Source organism: Salmo salar, chromosome 11, assembly GCF_965601325.2.
Source record: "Salmo salar chromosome 11, fSalSal1, whole genome shotgun sequence".
NCBI lineage: Eukaryota > Metazoa > Chordata > Actinopteri > Salmoniformes > Salmonidae > Salmo > Salmo salar.
The window spans coordinates 107,444,929-107,467,897 of record NC_138301.1 but is presented as its reverse complement, the minus strand read 5'-3'; the positions used below and the strand labels follow the sequence as shown (position 1 = coordinate 107,467,897).

General features: G+C 48.3%; 1 protein-coding gene across 1 annotated transcript in view; it reads right to left on the bottom strand.

Annotated features, from left to right (window-relative positions):
• LOC106563560 (ryanodine receptor 1) overlaps positions 1–22,969 on the bottom strand; it is a 129,275-nt gene that overhangs the window by 68,989 nt on the left and 37,317 nt on the right. Inside the window, exons 9-14 of the mRNA XM_082958247.1 lie at positions 3,833–4,059; positions 3,198–3,642; positions 2,397–2,930; positions 1,906–2,296; positions 1,635–1,775; positions 1,150–1,423 (exon numbers count right to left, since the gene is read on the bottom strand). Of these exons, the coding sequence (XP_082814373.1) occupies positions 1,150–1,423; positions 1,635–1,775; positions 1,906–2,296; positions 2,397–2,930; positions 3,198–3,642; positions 3,833–4,059 (2,012 nt within the window). The remainder of the gene's footprint in view (positions 1–1,149; positions 1,424–1,634; positions 1,776–1,905; positions 2,297–2,396; positions 2,931–3,197; positions 3,643–3,832; positions 4,060–22,969) is intronic.

Below are 22,969 nucleotides of genomic sequence, written 5' to 3'. Positions count from 1 at the left end.
TGATTACTACCTCTCAGCACATATCAAAGCTGCAGGCTAAAGTTAAATTTAGACTTTGTTTCCTTTATCGTAATCGCTCCTCTTTCACCCCAGCTGCCAAACTAACCCTGATTCAGATGACCATCCTACCCATGCTAGATTACGGAAACGTAATTTATAGCTCGGCAGGTAAGGGTGCTCTTGAGCTAGATGTTCTTTACCATTCGGCCATCAGATTTGCCACCAATGCTCCTTATAGGACACATCACTGCAGTCTATACTCTTCTATAAACTGGTCATCTCTGTATACCCGTCTCAAGACCCACTGGTTGATGCTTATTTATAAACCCTCTTAGGCCTCACTCCCCCCTATCTGAAACATCTACTGCAGCCCTCATCCTCCACAGACAACACCCGTTCTGCCAGTCACATTCTGTTAAAGATCCCCAAAGCACACACATCCCTGGGTCACTTGTCATTTCAGTTTGCTGCAGCTAGAGACTGGAAAGAGCTGCAACAAACACTCAAACTGGACAGTTTTATCTCAATCTCTTCATTCAAAGACTCAATCATGGATACTCTTACTGACAGTTGTGGCTGCTTTGCGTGATGTATTGTTGTCTCTACCTTCTTGCCCTTTGTGCTGTTGTCTGTGCCCAATAACGTTTGCACCCTGTTTTGTCCTGCTACCATGTTGTGCTGCTGCCATGTTGTGTTTCTACCATGTTGTTGTCATGTTGTGTTTCTGCCATGCTGTTGTCATCATGTGTTGCTGCCATGCTATGTTGTTGTCTTAGGCCTTTCTTTATGTAGTGTTGTCTCTCTTGTGGTGATGTGTGTTTTGTCTTATATTTTTATTTAATACATTTTTATTTTTAATCCCAGCCCCCGTCCTCCAAGGAAAACTTTTGCCTTTTGGTAGGCCATCATTGTAAATAATAATTTGTTCTTAACTGACTTGCCTAGTTAAATAAAGGTTCAATAAATAAAATAAAGATACAGCCCTTAGCCGTGGTATATTGGCCATACACCACAAACCCCAGAGGTGCCTTATTGCTATTATAAACTGGTTACCAACATAATTAGAACAGTAAAAAAAAGCATTCAGAGCTTGAACCACCCAGTTTATAATGTCTTCTCTGTACCTTTCTAACTGTTTTCTGTACTGACCCGATGCTCTGGATCATGAGCCTCTCCTCCTCGGGGCCCATCTGGACGATGAGCAGCGTGCGGATCTGTCCCAGGCACTCCAGCAGGTCCATGGTATCCTTTATGGAGATGGCATTGATGGTGTAGGCTTTGGGCAGGGCCCGGATCAGCTCCCCCAGCCCGTCATACTGACGGTGCAGCAGGCTGAACATCAGACGCACCAGCTCAGGGTTCTGGATGAATGACTCCTGGGCCCAGTGGACCATGGTGTGGGAGATCAGCTCCTGGAGGGTGCCTGGTGGGTTGGTTTTGGAGGAGGGACATCAGTTAATTGATCGATTGTCTGTTTTTTGTTGTGTTAGTGATAAAATCATTGTAACCTGAAAATAATTGATTGCTAAAACCGAATAAAACTATCCCATGGCGACTAGACTGAGATTGATGGTACATTTTTGGCTTGATTTGACCGTTTTTCACTGGGACAGCTGATAGTGAGTGAGACTCACTGGGTTTGGTCTCCTCCTCAGGTTCCTCCTCCTCTACCTTCTTCTTACGGAGGTGCCTCCACTTGTCCAGCATTCGGAGGAGTCGTCCTTTGAGAGACATATCCAACTCCTCCTCTACCTCTTCCTCTTCGATATGTACACCTGACATGACATCAGGGGTGATAGATCATTGACATTAGCTGAAAACTTTTAATCTCAACTATTGGGCCTCTTTGATATACAAGTGAAATTCTAAGTTACATATGGAGAGCTAGGTATGAGCTTGACTGACTGCAGTGAAACAGCAGGTTCTTGTGAAAAGCCTGCAGGCCATCGCGGACCTCGTCAGGCACAGGACAATCCTCATCCTCCGCAATGTTCTTCAAGTTCATCAGCATGTTGACCTGCATATCAAACAGAGAAACAGTAAGTGTGATAGTGTACTTTATCCTCCGGGAGACAGTGGCTGAGGCAGAGGGTACCTGCTCCTGTGGTGGGGAGCGGAACTCGCGGGTCTTGCGAGCGGTCTCAGCAGCGCTCATGGTGTACGCCAGCATGAGCTCATTGTAGCGGGCTCTCTGGTTGGCCTGCACCTGGCTCACAAACTCGTCTGAGAAGGCTATGATTGCCTCCACCCTGTGGCGCAACTCACAGTCACAGAAATACTGCAGCAGAGTGCACATCTGACCGACAGAGAGAGAATGACCTGAGACTTAGCGGCATAGATTAGGGTAATTCATAAAACTAAGGAGGATAGTGAAATTGAAAAACACACACACCAACCTGTAGCTTGACAGACTCTGGCAGCTTCATGTGCAGTAATCCCTCTTCCAGACCTACTTGTTCTCCTGCCTCTCCAGGCTTCACCTCCTTCTCCGTCTCCTCAGCACCTTTCTCTCCATCCACTTTCTCTCCGTCTTCCTCTTTTTCTATAGGCTCCAACTCCTCCAGCTCTGCCTCCATTTCCTCATCTTCCTCACCCATCCCCTCATCCTCCATTTCTGTTTCATGTCCGCTCTCTACTGCTCCCTTCTCTTCTTCCTTCACCTCCAATCCCCGTTCTTTGAGGGCCAGTGTTTGGTCCCCCTCTCCCTGGGCAGCATCCTCTGCCTCTCCACTGAACACTGTGGGCTCAATCATCTTCAGGATGTGCTTGACATCTGCATTCTCAAACACACCCATGATGAGCAGGGTGCTGATAAGCTTGAGGATGGGGACAAAGTGGAACTCAACACTGCCTCCTACAGGATCCCTCATGGCTTGACCACCATCCTGGACAGCTTCGGTCAGCATGGTCAGGGCCTTCGCCTTCAGCACCTACAGGAGAGAGAGACACACTTTCATGACCATCAGTCAGTTCAAACAGAAAATCTTTCCCCTCTCCCTCCATCAGCCTGGCCCAGTGTTGCAAAACTCTGGGAACTTTCAATAATTCCCAGTTTTTCTTTTCAAAAATACCGGTTGGAAGATTCCCGGATTCAGGAGGGAATAAGGAGGAAATCTGGAATCCTCCAACCAGGATTTCTGGAAAACCAGGGAATTTATTGAAAGTTGCAAAGATTGCAAACCTATGAGGCTCCTTACATGTAGGGGGATGAAGGGGCTGAGGGTGTAGATATCCAGGTCTGTCCCTACAAACCCAGTGGGGGAGAAGTGGAGTTTGGGGCGCAGACAGGTAGTGAGGCCCACCCCTGGTAAAGCATGGGATTTGTCAGTGTCTGAGTTGAGGTTGATGCTGCGCGTCTCTTCAGTCATGGGCACAATGAACTCCTTATTGGTCATGAGGCGGTTCCTCTTGGCCGACTCCAGGTGCATGCTGATGAGCAGATCGTAGTAGCCGCTCCTCATCGGTCCAGGCAGGTAGGTGTTCTCTATGGCGTAGAATAGCTGGGACTCATCAACATGGCTGCACAGGGCGTGAGCCACGCGGTTGTTCCCCAGAGCACAGACCGAGCCGTACAGTTTCAGAGTGTGGTAGTGGAACTTCAGCAGGTCCATACGCTCCGACAACTCCAGGACGTCAATACATCTAGAAGGGACAGAGGCAGAGGACAGTATGGCCCAAGGCTGTACAGATTTGGACAAATCTATTGCATCAGAGCCAAAATGACTCCTGTTTATACGTCTTTCACAATACTATAGCTAAGACTGAAATCCATTTCACAATCAAACACAATAATCTTCTGCTTAGATGTCAGCAATGGTGGCAGTGTTCTCACCTGTTCTCCTCAGGGATGTGCAGGGCCATCATGGTGAGAGGCTCTCTACACTCCACCATCCAACCGTGCCTGTCGTTCACACGGCCCGTCTCTGGGGACAGGAAGTGGTTGGGCATACGGCTCCAGATGACTGGGGTCAGCATCTGGACATCCAGCCTGGGAGGACACTGAGGGACCGGGTTCTTACGCTCACTGCGGAACATGGCTGCTGAAATAGGCATGATGTTCTGAGGAGAGAACAAACACTTAGATTGCAGAGTAGAAGGGTCGTCGTTGAAGTGAAATAATAGCTTGAGTAGCCTTGAGGGTAAAAAGACAGAATGAAATAGAAAACATCCATAACACTGTAAAACACAGACAGTGGAGGGGTGACACTGTAAAACGCAGATAGTGGAGGGGTGACACTGTAAAACGCAGACAGTGGAGGGGTGACACTGTAAAACACAGACAGTGGAGGGGTGACACTAGTAAAACGCAGACAGTGGAGGGGTGACACTGTAAAATGCAGACAGTGGAGGGGTAACACTGTAAAACGCAGACAGTGGAGGGGTAGCACTGTAAAACACAGACAGTGGAGGGGTGACACTAGTAAAACGCAGACAGTGGAGGGGTGACACTGTAAAATGCAGACAGTGGAGGGGTAACACTGTAAAACGCAGACAGTGGAGGGGTCACACTGTTAAACGCAGACAGTGGAGGGGTAACACTGTAAAACGCAGACAGTGGAGGGGTAACACTGTAAAACGCAGACAGTGGAGGGGTAACATTGTAAAACGCAGACAGTGGAAGGGTGACACTAGTAAAACGCAGACAGTGGAGGGGTAACACTGTAAAACGCAGACAGTGGAAGGGTGACACTAGTAAAACGCAGACAGTGGAGGGGTAACACTGCAAAACGCAGACAGTGGAGGGGTGACACTAGTAAAATGCAGACAGTGGAGGGGTGACACTGTAAAACACAGACAGTGGAGGGGTGACACTAGTAAAACGCAGACAGTGGAGGGGTGACACTGTAAAATGCAGACAGTGGAGGGGTAACACTGTAAAACGCAGACAGTGGAGGGGTCACACTGTTAAACGCAGACAGTGGAGGGGTAACACTGTAAAACGCAGACAGTGGAGGGGTAACACTGTAAAACGCAGACAGTGGAGGGGTAACATTGTAAAATGCAGACAGTGGAGGGGTAACACTGTAAAACGCAGACAGTGGAAGGGTGACACTAGTAAAACGCAGACAGTGGAGGGGTAACACTGCAAAACGCAGACAGTGGAGGGGTGACACTAGTAAAATGCAGACAGTGGAGTGGTAACACTGTAAAATGCAGACAGTGGAGGGGTGACTTTAAAACGCAGACAGTGGAGGGGTAACACTGTAAAATGCATGCAGTGGAGGGGTAACACTGTAAAACGCAGACAGTGGAGGGGTGACACTAGTAATACGCAGACAGTGGAGGGGTAACTGTAAAATGCAGACAGTGGAGGGGTAACACTGTAAAACACAAACAGTGGAGGGGTGACACTAGTAAAATGCAGACAGGAGAGGGGTAAAACCATAAAACGCAGACAGTGGAGGGGTAACACTAAAACGCAGACAGTGGAGGGGTAACACCATAAAACGCAGACAGTTGAGGGGTAACACCATAAAATGTAGACAGTGGAGGGGTGACACTAGTAAAATGCAGACAGTGGAGGGGTAACACCATAAAATGCAGACAGTGGAGGGGTAACACTGTAAAACGCAGACAGTGGAGGGGTGACACCATAAAAAACAGACAGTGGAGGGGTAACACTGTAAAACGCAGACAGTGGAGGGGTGACAGTAGTAAAATGCAGACAGTGGAGGGGTAACACCATAAAACGCAGACAGTGGAGGGGTAACACCATAAAACGCAGACAGTGGAGGTGTAACACTGTAAAATGCAGACAGTGGAGGGGTAACACTGTAAAATGCAAACAGTCAAGGGGTGACACTAGTAAATCGCAAACAGTGAAGGGGTAACACTGTAAAACGCAGACAGTCAAGGGGTGACACTAGTAAAACGCAGACAGTGGAGGGGTAACACTGTAAAACGCAGACAGTGGAGGGGTGACACTGTAAAACGAAGAGAGTGGAGGGGTAACTGTAAAACGCAGACAGTGGAGGGGTAACACTGTAAAACACAAACAGTGGAGGGGTGACACTAGTAAAACGCAGACAGTGGAGGGGTAACACTGTAAAACGCAGACAGTGGAGGGGTGACACTAGTAATACGCAGACAGTGGAGGGGTGACACTAGTAATACGCAGACAGTGGAGGGGTAACACTGTAAAACACAAACAGTGGAGGGGTAACACTGTAAAATGCATACAGTGGAGGGGTAACACTGTAAAATGCATACAGTGGAGGGGTAACACTGTAAAACGCAGACAGTGGAGGGGTGACACTAGTAATACGCAGACAGTGGAGGGGTGACACTAGTAATACGCAGACAGTGGAGGGGTAACACTGTAAAACACAAACAGTGGAGGGGTAACACTGTAAAACGCAGACAGTGGAGGGGTAACACCATAAAACGCAGACAGTGGAGGGGTAACACCATAAAATGCAGACAGTGGAGGGGTGACACTAGTAAAATGCAGACAGTGGAGGGGTAACACCATAAAACGCAGACAGTGGAGGGGTAACACTGTAAAACGCAGACAGTGGAGGGGTGACACTAGTAAAATGCAGACAGTGGGGGGTAACACCATAAAACGCAGACAGTGGAGGGGTAACACTGTAAAACGCAGACAGTGGAGGGGTAACTGTAAAATGCAGACAGTGGAGGGGTAACACTGTAAAACACAAACAGTGGAGGGGTAACACTGTAAAACGCAGACAGTGGAGGGGTAACACCATAAAATGCAGACAGTGGAGGGGTAACACCCTAAAATGCAGACAGTGGAGGGGTGACACTAGTAAAATGCAGACAGTGGAGGGGTAACACCATAAAACGCAGACAGTGGAGGGGTAACACTGTAAAACGCAGACAGTGAAGGGGTGACACTAGTAAAATGCAGACAGTGGAGGGGTAACACTGTAAAACGCAGACAGTGGAGGGGTGACACTAGTAATACGCAGACAGTGGAGGGGTGACACTAGTAATACGCAGACAGTGGAGGGGTAACACTGTAAAACACAAACAGTGGAGGGGTAACACTGTAAAATGCATACAGTGGAGGGGTAACACTGTAAAATGCATACAGTGGAGGGGTAACACTGTAAAACGCAGACAGTGGAGGGGTGACACTAGTAATACGCAGACAGTGGAGGGGTGACACTAGTAATACGCAGACAGTGGAGGGGTAACACTGTAAAACACAAACAGTGGAGGGGTAACACTGTAAAACGCAGACAGTGGAGGGGTAACACCATAAAACGCAGACAGTGGAGGGGTAACACCATAAAATGCAGACAGTGGAGGGGTGACACTAGTAAAATGCAGACAGTGGAGGGGTAACACCATAAAACGCAGACAGTGGAGGGGTAACACTGTAAAACGCAGACAGTGGAGGGGTGACACTAGTAAAATGCAGACAGTGGGGGGTAACACCATAAAACGCAGACAGTGGAGGGGTAACACTGTAAAACGCAGACAGTGGAGGGGTAACTGTAAAATGCAGACAGTGGAGGGGTAACACTGTAAAACACAAACAGTGGAGGGGTAACACTGTAAAACGCAGACAGTGGAGGGGTAACACCATAAAATGCAGACAGTGGAGGGGTAACACCCTAAAATGCAGACAGTGGAGGGGTGACACTAGTAAAATGCAGACAGTGGAGGGGTAACACCATAAAACGCAGACAGTGGAGGGGTAACACTGTAAAACGCAGACAGTGAAGGGGTGACACTAGTAAAATGCAGACAGTGGAGGGGTAACACCATAAAACGCAGACAGTGGAGGGGTGACACTAGTAAAATGCAGACAGTGGAGGGGTAACACCATAAAACGCAGACAGTGGAGGGGTAACACTGTAAAATGCATACAGTGGAGGGGTAACACTGTAAAACGCAGACAGTGGAGGGGTGACACTAGTAACACGCAGACAGTGGAGGGGTAACTGTAAAATGCAGACAGTGGAGGGGTAACACTGTAAAACACAAACAGTGGAGGGGTAACACTGTAAAACGCAGACAGTGGAGGGGTAACACCATAAAACGCAGACAGTGGAGGGGTAACACCATAAAATGCAGACAGTGGAGGGGTGACACTAGTAAAATGCAGACAGTGGAGGGGTAACACCATAAAACGCAGACAGTGGAGGGGTAACACTGTAAAACGCAAACAGTGGAGGGGTGACACTAGTAAAATGCAGACAGTGGAGGGGTAACACCATAAAACGCAGACAGTGGAGGGGTAACACTGTAAAACGCAGACAGTGGAGGGGTAACTGTAAAATGCAGACAGGTGAGGGGTAACACTGTAAAACACAAACAGTGGAGGGCTGACACTGTAAAACGCAGACAGTGGAGGGGTAACACCATAAAATGCAGACAGTGGAGGGGTAACACCATAAAATGCAGACAGTGGAGGGGTGACACTAGTAAAATGCAGACAGTGGAGGGGTAACACCATAAAACGCAGACAGTAGAGGGGTAACACTGTAAAACGCAGACAGTGAAGGGGTGACACTAGTAAAATGCAGACAGTGGAGGGGTAACACCATAAAACGCAGACAGTGGAGGGGTGACACTAGTAATACGCAGACAGTGGAGGGGTAACTGTAAAATGCAGACAGTGGAGGGGTAACACCATAAAACGCAGACAGTGGAGGGGTGACACTAGTAAAATGCAGACAGTGGAGGGGTAACACCATAAAACGCAGACAGTGGAGGGGTAACACTGTAAAATGCATACAGTGGAGGGGTAACACTGTAAAACGCAGACAGTGGAGGGGTGACACTAGTAACACGCAGACAGTGGAGGGGTAACTGTAAAATGCAGACAGTGGAGGGGTAACACTGTAAAACACAAACAGTGGAGGGGTAACACTGTAAAACGCAGACAGTGGAGGGGTAACACCATAAAACGCAGACAGTGGAGGGGTAACACCATAAAATGCAGACAGTGGAGGGGTGACACTAGTAAAATGCAGACAGTGGAGGGGTAACACCATAAAACGCAGACAGTGGAGGGGTAACACTGTAAAACGCAAACAGTGGAGGGGTGACACTAGTAAAATGCAGACAGTGGAGGGGTAACACCATAAAACGCAGACAGTGGAGGGGTAACACTGTAAAACGCAGACAGTGGAGGGGTAACTGTAAAATGCAGACAGGGGAGGGGTAACACTGTAAAACACAAACAGTGGAGGGCTGACACTGTAAAACGCAGACAGTGGAGGGGTAACACCATAAAATGCAGACAGTGGAGGGGTAACACCATAAAATGCAGACAGTGGAGGGGTGACACTAGTAAAATGCAGACAGTGGAGGGGTAACACCATAAAACGCAGACAGTAGAGGGGTAACACTGTAAAACGCAGACAGTGAAGGGGTGACACTAGTAAAATGCAGACAGTGGAGGGGTAACACCATAAAACGCAGACAGTGGAGGGGTGACACTAGTAAAATGCAGACAGTGGAGGGGTAACACCATAAAACGCAGACAGTGGAGGGGTAACACTGTAAAACGCAGACAGTGGGGGGGTGACACTAGTAAAATGCAGACAGTGGAGGGGTAACACCATAAAACGCAGACAGTGGAGGGGTAACACTGTAAAACGCAGACAGTGGAGGGGTGACACTAGTAAAATGCAGACAGTGGAGGGGTAACACCATAAAACGCAGACAGTAGAGCGGTGACACTAGTAAAATGCAGACTATGGAGGGGTGAAACTAGTAAAATGCAGACCATTGAGGGGTAACACTGTAAAACGCAGACAGTGGAGGGGTAACACTGAAAAGCAGACAGTGGAGGGGTAACACTGTAAAATGCATGCAGTGGAGGGGTAACACTGTAAAACGCAGACAGTGGAGGGGTGACACTAGTAATACGCAGACAGTGGAGGGGTAACTGTAAAATGCAGACAGTGGAGGGGTAACACTGTAAAACACAAACAGTGGAGGGGTGACACTAGTAAAATGCAGACAGGAGAGGGGTAAAACCATAAAACGCAGACAGTGGAGGGGTAACACTAAAACGCAGACAGTGGAGGGGTAACACCATAAAACGCAGACAGTTGAGGGGTAACACCATAAAATGTAGACAGTGGAGGGGTGACACTAGTAAAATGCAGACAGTGGAGGGGTAACACCACAAAACGCAGACAGTGGAGTGGTAACACTGTAAAATGCAGACAGTGGAGGGGGGACTTTAAAACGCAGACAGTGGAGGGGTAACACTGTAAAATGCATGCAGTGGAGGGGTAACACTGTAAAACGCAGACAGTGGAGGGGTGACACTAGTAATACGCAGACAGTAGAGGGGTAACTGTAAAATGCAGACAGTGGAGGGGTAACACTGTAAAACACAAACAGTGGAGGGGTGACACTAGTAAAATGCAGACAGGAGAGGGGTAAAACCATAAAACGCAGACAGTGGAGGGGTAACACCATAAAACGCAGACAGTTGAGGGGTAACACCATAAAACGCAGACAGTGGAGGGGTAACACTGTAAAACGCAGACAGTGGAGGGGTGACACTAGTAAAATGCAGACAGTGGAGGGGTAACACCATAAAACGCAGACAGTGGAAGGGTGACACTAGTAAAACGCAGACAGTGGAGGGGTAACACCATAAAAAACAGACAGTGGAGGGGTAACACTGTAAAACGCAGACAGTGGAGGGGTGACACTAGTAAAATGCAGACCGTGGAGGGGTAACACTGTAAAACGCAGACAGTGGAGGGGTGACAGTAGTAAAATGCAGACAGTGGAGGGGTAACACCATAAAACGCAGACAGTGGAGGGGTAACACCATAAAACGCAGACAGTGGAGGTGTAACACTGTAAAATGCAGACAGTGGAGGGGTAACACTGTAAAATGCAAACAGTCAAGGGGTGACACTAGTAAATCGCAAACAGTGAAGGGGTAACACTGTAAAACGCAGACAGTCAAGGGGTGACACTAGTAAAACGCAGACAGTGGAGGGGTAACACTGTAAAACGCAGACAGTGGAGGGGTAACACTGTAAAACGAAGAGAGTGGAGGGGTAACTGTAAAACGCAGACAGTGGAGGGGTAACACTGTAAAACACAAACAGTGGAGGGGTGACACTAGTAAAACGCAGACAGTGGAGGGGTAACACTGTAAAACGCAGACAGTGGAGGGGTGACACTAGTAATACGCAGACAGTGGAGGGGTGACACTAGTAATACGCAGACAGTGGAGGGGTAACACTGTAAAACACAAACAGTGGAGGGGTAACACTGTAAAATGCATACAGTGGAGGGGTAACACTGTAAAATGCATACAGTGGAGGGGTAACACTGTAAAACGCAGACAGTGGAGGGGTGACACTAGTAATACGCAGACAGTGGAGGGGTGACACTAGTAATACGCAGACAGTGGAGGGGTAACACTGTAAAACACAAACAGTGGAGGGGTAACACTGTAAAACGCAGACAGTGGAGGGGTAACACCATAAAACGCAGACAGTGGAGGGGTAACACCATAAAATTCAGACAGTGGAGGGGTGACACTAGTAAAATGCAGACAGTGGAGGGGTAACACCATAAAACGCAGACAGTGGAGGGGTAACACTGTAAAACGCAGACAGTGGAGGGGTGACACTAGTAAAATGCAGACAGTGGGGGGTAACACCATAAAACGCAGACAGTGGAGGGGTAACACTGTAAAACGCAGACAGTGGAGGGGTAACTGTAAAATGCAGACAGTGGAGGGGTAACACTGTAAAACACAAACAGTGGAGGGGTAACACTGTAAAACGCAGACAGTGGAGGGGTAACACCATAAAATGCAGACAGTGGAGGGGTAACACCCTAAAATGCAGACAGTGGAGGGGTGACACTAGTAAAATGCAGACAGTGGAGGGGTAACACCATAAAACGCAGACAGTGAAGGGGTGACACTAGTAAAATGCAGACAGTGGAGGGGTAACACCATAAAACGCAGACAGTGGAGGGGTGACACTAGTAAAATGCAGACAGTAGAGGGGTTAACACCATAAAATGCAGACAGTGGAGGGGTAACACTGTAAAATGCATACAGTGGAGGGGTAACACTGTAAAACGCAGACAGTGGAGGGGTGACACTAGTAACACGCAGACAGTGGAGGGGTAACTGTAAAATGCAGACAGTGGAGGGGTAACACTGTAAAACACAAACAGTGGAGGGGTAACACTGTAAAACGCAGACAGTGGAGGGGTAACACCATAAAACGCAGACAGTGGAGGGGTAACACCATAAAATGCAGACAGTGGAGGGGTGACACTAGTAAAATGCAGACAGTGGAGGGGTAACACCATAAAACGCAGACAGTAGAGGGGTAACACTGTAAAACGCAAACAGTGGAGGGGTGACACTAGTAAAATGCAGACAGTGGAGGGGTAACACCATAAAACGCAGACAGTGGAGGGGTAACACTGTAAAACGCAGACAGTGGAGGGGTAACTGTAAAATGCAGACAGGGGAGGGGTAACACTGTAAAACACAAACAGTGGAGGGCTGACACTGTAAAACGCAGACAGTGGAGGGGTAACACCATAAAATGCAGACAGTGGAGGGGTAACACCATAAAATGCAGACAGTGGAGGGGTGACACTAGTAAAATGCAGACAGTGGAGGGGTAACACCATAAAACGCAGACAGTAGAGGGGTAACACTGTAAAACGCAGACAGTGAAGGGGTGACACTAGTAAAATGCAGACAGTGGAGGGGTAACACCATAAAACGCAGACAGTGGAGGGGTAACACTGTAAAACGCAGACAGTGGAGGGGTGACACTAGTAAAATGCAGACAGTGGAGGGGTAACACCATAAAACGCAGACAGTGGAGCGGTGACACTAGTAAAATGCAGACTATGGAGGGGTGAAACTAGTAAAATGCAGACCATTGAGGGGTAACACTGTAAAACGCAGACAGTGGAGGGGTAACACCATAAAACGCATACAGTGGAGGGGTAACACTGTAAAACGCAGACAGTGGAGGGGTGACACTAGTAATACGCAGACAGTGGAGGGGTAACTGTAAAATGCAGACAGTGGAGGGGTAACACCATAAAACGCAGACAGTGGAGGGGTGACACTAGTAAAATGCAGACAGTAGAGGGGTAACACCATAAAACGCATACAGTGGAGGGGTAACACTGTAAAACGCAGACAGTGGAGGGGTGACACTAGTAATACGCAGACAATGGAGGGGTAACTGTAAAATGCAGACAGTGGAGGGGTAACACTGTAAAACACAAACAGTGGAGGGGTAACACTGTTAAAACGCAGACAATGGAGGGGTAACACCATAAAACGCAGACAGTGGAGGGGTAACACCAAAAAATGCAGACAGTGGAGGGGTGACACTAGTAAAATGCAGACAGTGGAGGGGTAACACCATAAAACGCAGACAGTGGAGGGGTGACACTGTAAAACGCAGACAGTGGAGGGGTGACACTAGTAAAATGCAGACAGTGGAGGGGTAACACTGTAAAACGCAGACAGTGGAGGGCTGACACTAGTAAAATGCAGACAGTGGAGGGGTAACACCATAAAACGCAGACAGTGGAGTGGTGACACTAGTAAAATGCAGACTATGGAGGGGTGAAACTAGTAAAATGCAGACCATTGAGGGGTAACACTGTAAAACGCAGACAGTGGAGGGGTAACACCATAAAACGCATACAGTGGAGGGGTAACACTGTAAAACGCAGACAGTGGAGGGGTGACACTAGTAATACGCAGACAGTGGAGGGGTGACACTAGTAAAATGCAGACAGTAGAGGGGTGACACTAGTAAAATGCAGACAGTGGAGGGGTGACACTAGTAAAATGCAGACAGTGGAGGGGTAACACTGTAAAATGCATACAGTGGAGGGGTAACACTGTAAAATGCATACAGTGGAGGGGTAACACTGTAAAACGCAGACAGTGGAGGGGTGACACTAGTAATACGCAGACAGTGGAGGGGTAACTGTAAAATGCAGACAGTGGAGGGGTAACACTGTAAAACACAAACAGTGGAGGGGTAACACTGTAAAACGCAGACAGTGGAGGGGTAACACCATAAAACGCAGACAGTGGAGGGGTGACACTGTAAAACGCAGACAGTGGAGGGGTGACACTAGTAAAATGCAGACAGTGGAGGGGTAACACTGTAAAACGCAGACAGTGGAGGGCTGACACTAGTAAAATGCAGACAGTGGAGGGGTAACACCATAAAACGCAGACAGTGGAGTGGTGACACTAGTAAAATGCAGACTATGGAGGGGTGAAACTAGTAAAATGCAGACCATTGAGGGGTAACACTGTAAAACGCAGACAGTGGAGGGGTAACACCATAAAACGCATACAGTGGAGGGGTAACACTGTAAAACGCAGACAGTGGAGGGGTGACACTAGTAATACGCAGACAGTGGAGGGGTGACACTAGTAAAATGCAGACAGTAGAGGGGTGACACTAGTAAAATGCAGACAGTGGAGGGGTGACACTAGTAAAATGCAGACAGTGGAGGGGTAACACTGTAAAATGCATACAGTGGAGGGGTAACACTGTAAAATGCATACAGTGGAGGGGTAACACTGTAAAACGCAGACAGTGGAGGGGTGACACTAGTAATACGCAGACAGTGGAGGGGTAACTGTAAAATGCAGACAGTGGAGGGGTAACACTGTAAAACACAAACAGTGGAGGGGTAACACTGTAAAACGCAGACAGTGGAGGGGTAACACCATAAAATGCAGACAGTGGAGGGGTAACACCATAAAATGCAGACAGTGGAGGTGTGACACTAGTAAAATGCAGACAGTGGAGGGGTAACACCATAAAACGCAGATAGTGGAGGGGTAACACTGTAAAACGCAGACAGTGAAGGGGTGACACTAGTAAAATGCAGACAGTGGAGGGGTAACACCATAAAACGCAGACAGTGGAGGTGTGACACTAGTAAAATGCAGACAGTGGAGGGGTAACACCATAAAACGCAGACAGTGGAGGGGTAACACTGTAAAACGCAGACAGTGGAGGGGTGACACTAGTAAAATGCAGACAGTGGAGGGGTAACACCATAAAACGCAGACAGTGGAGGGGTAACACTGTAAAACGCAGACAGTGGAGGGGTGACACTAGTAAAATGCAGACAGTGGAGGGGTAACACCATAAAACGCAGACAGTGGAGGGGTAACACTGTAAAACGCAGACAGTGGAGGGGTGACACTAGTAATACGCAGACAGTGGAGGGGTAACTGTAAAATGCAGACAGTGGAGGGGTAACACCATAAAACGCAGACAGTGGAGGGGTGACACTAGTAAAATGCAGACAGTGGAGGGGTAACACCATAAAACGCATACAGTGGAGGGGTAACACTGTAAAACGCAGACAGTGGAGGGGTGACACTAGTAATACGCAGACAATGGAGGGGTAACTGTAAAATGCAGACAGTGGAGGGGTAACACTGTAAAACACAAACAGTGGAGGGGTAACACTGTTAAAACGCAGACAATGGAGGGGTAACACCATAAAACGCAGACAGTGGAGGGGTAACACCAAAAAATGCAGACAGTGGAGGGGTGACACTAGTAAAATGCAGACAGTGGAGGGGTAACACCATAAAACGCAGACAGTGGAGGGGTGACACTGTAAAACGCAGACAGTGGAGGGCTGACACTAGTAAAATGCAGACAGTGGAGGGGTAACACCATAAAACGCAGACAGTGGAGTGGTGACACTAGTAAAATGCAGACTATGGAGGGGTGAAACTAGTAAAATGCAGACCATTGAGGGGTAACACTGTAAAACGCAGACAGTGGAGGGGTAACACCATAAAACGCATACAGTGGAGGGGTAACACTGTAAAACGCAGACAGTGGAGGGGTGACACTAGTAATACGCAGACAGTGGAGGGGTGACACTAGTAAAATGCAGACAGTAGAGGGGTGACACTAGTAAAATGCAGACAGTGGAGGGGTGACACTAGTAAAATGCAGACAGTGGAGGGGTAACACTGTAAAATGCATACAGTGGAGGGGTAACACTGTAAAATGCATACAGTGGAGGGGTAACACTGTAAAACGCAGACAGTGGAGGGGTGACACTAGTAATACGCAGACAGTGGAGGGGTAACTGTAAAATGCAGACAGTGGAGGGGTAACACTGTAAAACACAAACAGTGGAGGGGTAACACTGTAAAACGCAGACAGTGGAGGGGTAACACCATAAAACGCAGACAGTGGAGGGGTGACACTGTAAAACGCAGACAGTGGAGGGGTGACACTAGTAAAATGCAGACAGTGGAGGGGTAACACTGTAAAACGCAGACAGTGGAGGGCTGACACTAGTAAAATGCAGACAGTGGAGGGGTAACACCATAAAACGCAGACAGTGGAGTGGTGACACTAGTAAAATGCAGACTATGGAGGGGTGAAACTAGTAAAATGCAGACCATTGAGGGGTAACACTGTAAAACGCAGACAGTGGAGGGGTAACACCATAAAACGCATACAGTGGAGGGGTAACACTGTAAAACGCAGACAGTGGAGGGGTGACACTAGTAATACGCAGACAGTGGAGGGGTGACACTAGTAAAATGCAGACAGTAGAGGGGTGACACTAGTAAAATGCAGACAGTGGAGGGGTGACACTAGTAAAATGCAGACAGTGGAGGGGTAACACTGTAAAATGCATACAGTGGAGGGGTAACACTGTAAAATGCATACAGTGGAGGGGTAACACTGTAAAACGCAGACAGTGGAGGGGTGACACTAGTAATACGCAGACAGTGGAGGGGTAACTGTAAAATGCAGACAGTGGAGGGGTAACACTGTAAAACACAAACAGTGGAGGGGTAACACTGTAAAACGCAGACAGTGGAGGGGTAACACCATAAAATGCAGACAGTGGAGGGGTAACACCATAAAATGCAGACAGTGGAGGTGTGACACTAGTAAAATGCAGACAGTGGAGGGGTAACACCATAAAACGCAGATAGTGGAGGGGTAACACTGTAAAACGCAGACAGTGAAGGGGTGACACTAGTAAAATGCAGACAGTGGAGGGGTAACACCATAAAACGCAGACAGTGGAGGTGTGACACTAGTAAAATGCAGACAGTGGAGGGGTAACACCATAAAACGCAGACAGTGGAGGGGTAACACTGTAAAACGCAGACAGTGGAGGGGTGACACTAGTAAAATGCAGACAGTGGAGGGGTAACACCATAAAACGCAGACAGTGGAGGGGTAACACTGTAAAACGCAGACAGTGGAGGGGTGACACTAGTAAAATGCAGACAGTGGAGGGGTAACACCATAAAACGCAGACAGTGGAGGGGTGACACTAGTAAAATGCAGACAGTGGAGGGGTGAAACTAGTAAAATGCAGACCGTTGAGGGGTAACACTGTAAAACGCAGACAGTGGAAGGGTGACAGTAGTAAAATGTAGACAGTGGAGGGGTAACACCATAAAACGCAGACAGTGGAGGGGTGACACTAGTAAAATGCAGACAGTGGAGGGGTAACACCATAAAACGCAGACAGTGGAGGGGTAACACCATAAAACGCATACAGTGGAGGGGTAACACTGTAAAACGCAGACAGTGGAGGGGTGACACTAGTAATACGCAGACAGTGGAGGGGTAACTGTAAAATGTAGACAGTGGAGGGGAAACACTGTAAAACACAAACAGTGGAGGGGTAACACTGTAAAATGCAGACAGTGGAGGGGTAACACCATAAAACGCAGACAGTGGAGTGGTAACACCATAAAATGCTGACAGTGGAGGGGTGACACTAGTAAAATGCAGACAGTGGAGGGGTAACACCATAAAACGCAGACAGTGGAGGGGTAACACTGTAAAACGCAGACAGTGGAGGGGTGACACTAGTAAAATGCAGACAGTGGAGGGGTAACACCATAAAACGCAGACAGTGGAGGGGTGACACTAATAAAATGCAGACAGTGGAGGGGTGACACTAGTAAAATGCAGACCGTGGAGGGGTAACACTGTAAAACACAGACAGTGGAGGCGTAACACCATAAAACGCAGACTGTGGAGGGCTGAGACTAGTAAAATGCAGACAGTGGAGGGGTAACACCATAAAACGCAGACAGTGGAGGCGTAACACCATAAAACGCAGACTGTGGAGGGGTAACACTGTAAAACGCAGACAGTGGAGGGGTGACACTGTAAAACGCAGACAGGGGGGGGTAACACTGTAAAACGCAGACAGTGGAGGGGTAACACTGCAAAACGCAGACAGTAGAGGGGTGACACTCGTATAACGCAGACAGTGGAGGGATGACACTAGTAAAACGCAGACAATGGAGGGGTAAAACCATAAAACGCAGCCAGTGGAGGGGTAACACTGTAAAGCGCAGATAGTGGAGGGGTAACACTGTAAAACGCAGACAGTGGAGGGGTAACACTGTAAAACACAGATAGTGGAGGGGTAACACTGTAAAACGCAGACAGTGGAGGGGTAACAATGTAAAACGCAGACAGTAGAGTGGTAACACTGAAAAGCAGACAGTGGAGGGATAACACTGTAAAACGCAGACAGTGGAGGGGTAACACTGTAAAACGCGAATAGTGGAGGGGTAACACTATAAAATGCAGTTAGTGGAGGGGTATCACTGAAAAGCAGACTGTGGAGGGATAACACTGTAAAGCGCAGAAAGTGGAGGGGTAACACTGTAAAACGCAGACAGTGGAGGGGTAACACTGTAAAGCGCAGATAGTGGAGGGGTAACACTGTAAAACGCAGACAGTGGAGGGGTAACACTGTAAAACGCAGACAGTGGAGGGGTAACACTGTAAAACGCAGACAGTGGAGGGGTAACACTGTAAAACGCAGACAGTGAAGGGGTAACACTGTAAACGCAAACAGTGGAGGGGTAACACCGTAAAACGCAAACAGTGGAGGGGTAACACCATAAAACGCAGACAGTGGAGGGGTAACACCATAAAATGCAGACAGTGGAGGGGTAACACTATAAAATGCAGACGGTGGAGGGATAACACTGAAAAGCAGACAGTAGAGGGGTAACACTGTAAAGCGCAGACAGTAGAGGGATAACACTGTAAAGCGCAGATAGTGGAGGGGTGACACTGTAAAACGCAGACAGTGGAGGGGTGACACTGTAAAACGCAGACAGTGTAGTGGTGACACTGTAAAACGCAGACAGTGGAGGGGTAACAGTGTAAAACGCAGACAGTGGAGGGATAACACTGTAAAACGCAGACAGTGGAGGGGTAACACTGTAAAGCGCAGACAGTGGAGGGGTAACACTGTAAAACGCAGACAGTGAGGGGTAACACTGTAAAACGCAAACATTGAGGGAATAACACCATAAAACGCAGACAGTGGAGGGGTAACACTGTAAAAGGCAGACAGTGGAGGGGTAACACTGTAAAACGCAGACAGAGGAGGGGTAACACTGTAAAACGCAGACAGTGGAGGGGTAACACTGTAAAAGGCAGACCGTTGAGGGGTAACACTGTAAAACGCAGACAGTGGAGGGGTGACAGTAGTAAAATGTAGACAGTGGAGGGGTAACACCATAAAATGCAGACAGTGGAGGGGTGACACTAGTAAAATGCAGACAGTGGAGGGGTAACACCATAAAACGCAGACAGTGGAGGGGTAACACCATAAAACGCATACAGTGGAGGGGTAACACTGTAAAACGCAGACAGTGGAGGGGTGACACTAGTAATACGCAGACAGTGGAGGGGTAACTGTAAAATGTAGACAGTGGAGGGGAAACACTGTAAAACACAAACAGTGGACGGGTAACACTGTAAAATGCAGACAGTGGAGGGGTAACACCATAAAACGCAGACAGTGGAGTGGTAACACCATAAAATGCTGACAGTGGAGGGGTGACACTAGTAAAATGCAGACAGTGGAGGGGTAACACCATAAAACGCAGACAGTGGAGGGGTAACACTGTAAAACGCAGACAGTGGAGGGGTGACACTAGTAAAATGCAGACAGTGGAGGGGTAACACCATAAAACGCAGACAGTGGAGGGGTGACACTAATAAAATGCAGACAGTGGAGGGGTGACACTAGTAAAATGCAGACCGTGGAGGGGTAACACTGTAAAACACAGACAGTGGAGGCGTAACACCATAAAACGCAGACTGTGGAGGGCTGAGACTAGTAAAATGCAGACAGTGGGGGGGTAACACCATAAAACGCAGACAGTGGAGGCGTAACACCATAAAACGCAGACTGTGGAGGGGTAACACTGTAAAACGCAGACAGTGGAGGGGTGACACTGTAAAACGCAGACAGGGGGGGGTAACACTGTAAAACGCAGACAGTGGAGGGGTAACACTGCAAAACGCAGACAGTAGAGGGGTGACACTCGTATAACGCAGACAGTGGAGGGATGACACTAGTAAAACGCAGACAGTGGAGGGGTAAAACCATAAAACGCAGCCAGTGGAGGGGTAACACTGTAAAGCGCAGATAGTGGAGGGGTAACACTGTAAAACGCAGACAGTGGAGGGGTAACACTGTAAAACACAGATAGTGGAGGGGTAACACTGTAAAACGCAGACAGTGGAGGGGTAACAATGTAAAACGCAGACAGTAGAGTGGTAACACTGAAAAGCAGACAGTGGAGGGATAACACTGTAAAACGCAGACAGTGGAGGGGTAACACTGTAAAACGCGAATAGTGGAGGGGTAACACTATAAAATGCAGTTAGTGGAGGGGTATCACTGAAAAGCAGACTGTGGAGGGATAACACTTTAAAGCGCAGAAAGTGGAGGGGTAACACTGTAAAACGCAGACAGTGGAGGGGTAACACTGTAAAACGCAGACAGTGGAGGGGTAACACTGTAAAACGCAGACAGTGGAGGGGTAACACTGTAAAGCGCGCATAGTGGAGGGGTAACACTGTAAAACGCAGACAGTGGAGGGGTAACACTGTAAAACGCAGACAGTGGAGGGGTAACACTGTAAAACGCAGACAGTGAAGGGGTAACACTGTAAACGCAAACAGTGGAGGGGTAACACCGTAAAACGCAAACAGTGGAGGGGTAACACCATAAAACGCAGACAGTGGAGGGGTAACACCATAAAATGCAGACAGTGGAGGGGTAACACTATAAAATGCAGACGGTGGAGGGATAACACTGAAAAGCAGACAGTAGAGGGGTAACACTGTAAAGCGCAGACAGTAGAGGGATAACACTGTAAAGCGCAGATAGTGGAGGGGTGACACTGTAAAACGCAGACAGTGGAGGGGTGACACTGTAAAACGCAGACAGTGTAGTGGTGACACTGTAAAACGCAGACAGTGGAGGGGTAACAGTGTAAAACGCAGACAGTGGAGGGGTAACACTGTAAAGCGCGCATAGTGGAGGGGTAACACTATAAAATGCAGTTAGTGGAGGGGTATCACTGAAAAGCAGACTGTGGAGGGATAACACTGTAAAGCGCAGAAAGTGGAGGGGTAACACTGTAAAACGCAGACAGTGGAGGGGTAACACTGTAAAGCGCAGATAGTGGAGGGGTAACACTGTAAAACGCAGACAGTGGAGGGGTAACACTGTAAAACGCAGACAGTGGAGGGGTAACACTGTAAAGCTCGCATAGTGGAGGGGTAACACTGTAAAACGCAGACAGTGGAGGGGTAACACTGTAAAACGCAGACAGTGGAGGGGTAACACTGTAAAACGCAGACAGTGAAGGGGTAACACTGTAAACGCAAACAGTGGAGGGGTAACACCGTAAAACGCAAACAGTGGAGGGGTAACACCATAAAACGCAGACGGTAGAGGGATAACACTGTAAAACGCAGACAGTGGAGGGGTAACACTGTAAAGCGCAGACAGTAGAGGGATAACACTGTAAAGCGCAGATAGTGGAGGGGTGACACTGTAAAACGCAGACAGTGGAGGGGTGACACTGTAAAACGCAGACAGTGTAGTGGTGACACTGTAAAACGCAGACAGTGGAGGGGTAACAGTGTAAAACGCAGACAGTGGAGGGATAACACTGTAAAACGCAGACAGTGGAGGGGTAACACTGTAAAGCGCAGACAGTGGAGGGGTAACACTGTAAAACGCAGACAGTGGAGGCGTAACACTGTAAAGCGCGCATAGTGGAGGGGTAACACTATAAAATGCAGTTAGTGGAGGGGTATCACTGAAAAGCAGACTGTGGAGGGATAACACTGTAAAGCGCAGAAAGTGGAGGGGTGACACTGTAAAACGCAGACAGTGGAGGGGTGACACTGTAAAACGCAGACAGTGTAGTGGTGACACTGTAAAACGCAGACAGTGGAGGGGTAACAGTGTAAAACGCAGACAGTGGAGGGGTAACACTGTAAAGCGCGCATAGTGGAGGGGTAACACTATAAAATGCAGTTAGTGGAGGGGTATCACTGAAAAGCAGACTGTGGAGGGATAACACTGTAAAGCGCAGAAAGTGGAGGGGTAACACTGTAAAACGCAGACAGTGGAGGGGTAACACTGTAAAACGCAGACAGTGGAGGGGTAACACTGTAAAGCGCGCATAGTGGAGGGGTAACACTGTAAAGCGCAGATAGTGGAGGGGTAACACTGTAAAACGCAGACAGTGGAGGGGTAACACTGTAAAACGCAGACAGTGGAGGGGTAACACTGTAAAGCGCGCATAGTGGAGGGGTAACACTGTAAAACGCAGACAGTGAGGGAATAACACCATAAAACGCAGACAGTGGAGGGGTAACACTGTAAAAGGCAGACAGTGGAGGGGTAACACTGTAAAACGCAGACAGAGGAGGGGTAACACTGTAAAACGAGGACAGTGGAGGGGTAACACTGTAAAAGGCAGACCGTTGAGGGGTAACACTGTAAAACGCAGACAGTGGAGGGGTGACAGTAGTAAAATGTAGACAGTGGAGGGGTAACACCATAAAACGCAGACAGTGGAGGGGTGACACTAGTAAAATGCAGACAGTGGAGGGGTAACACCATAAAACGCAGACAGTGGAGGGGTAACACC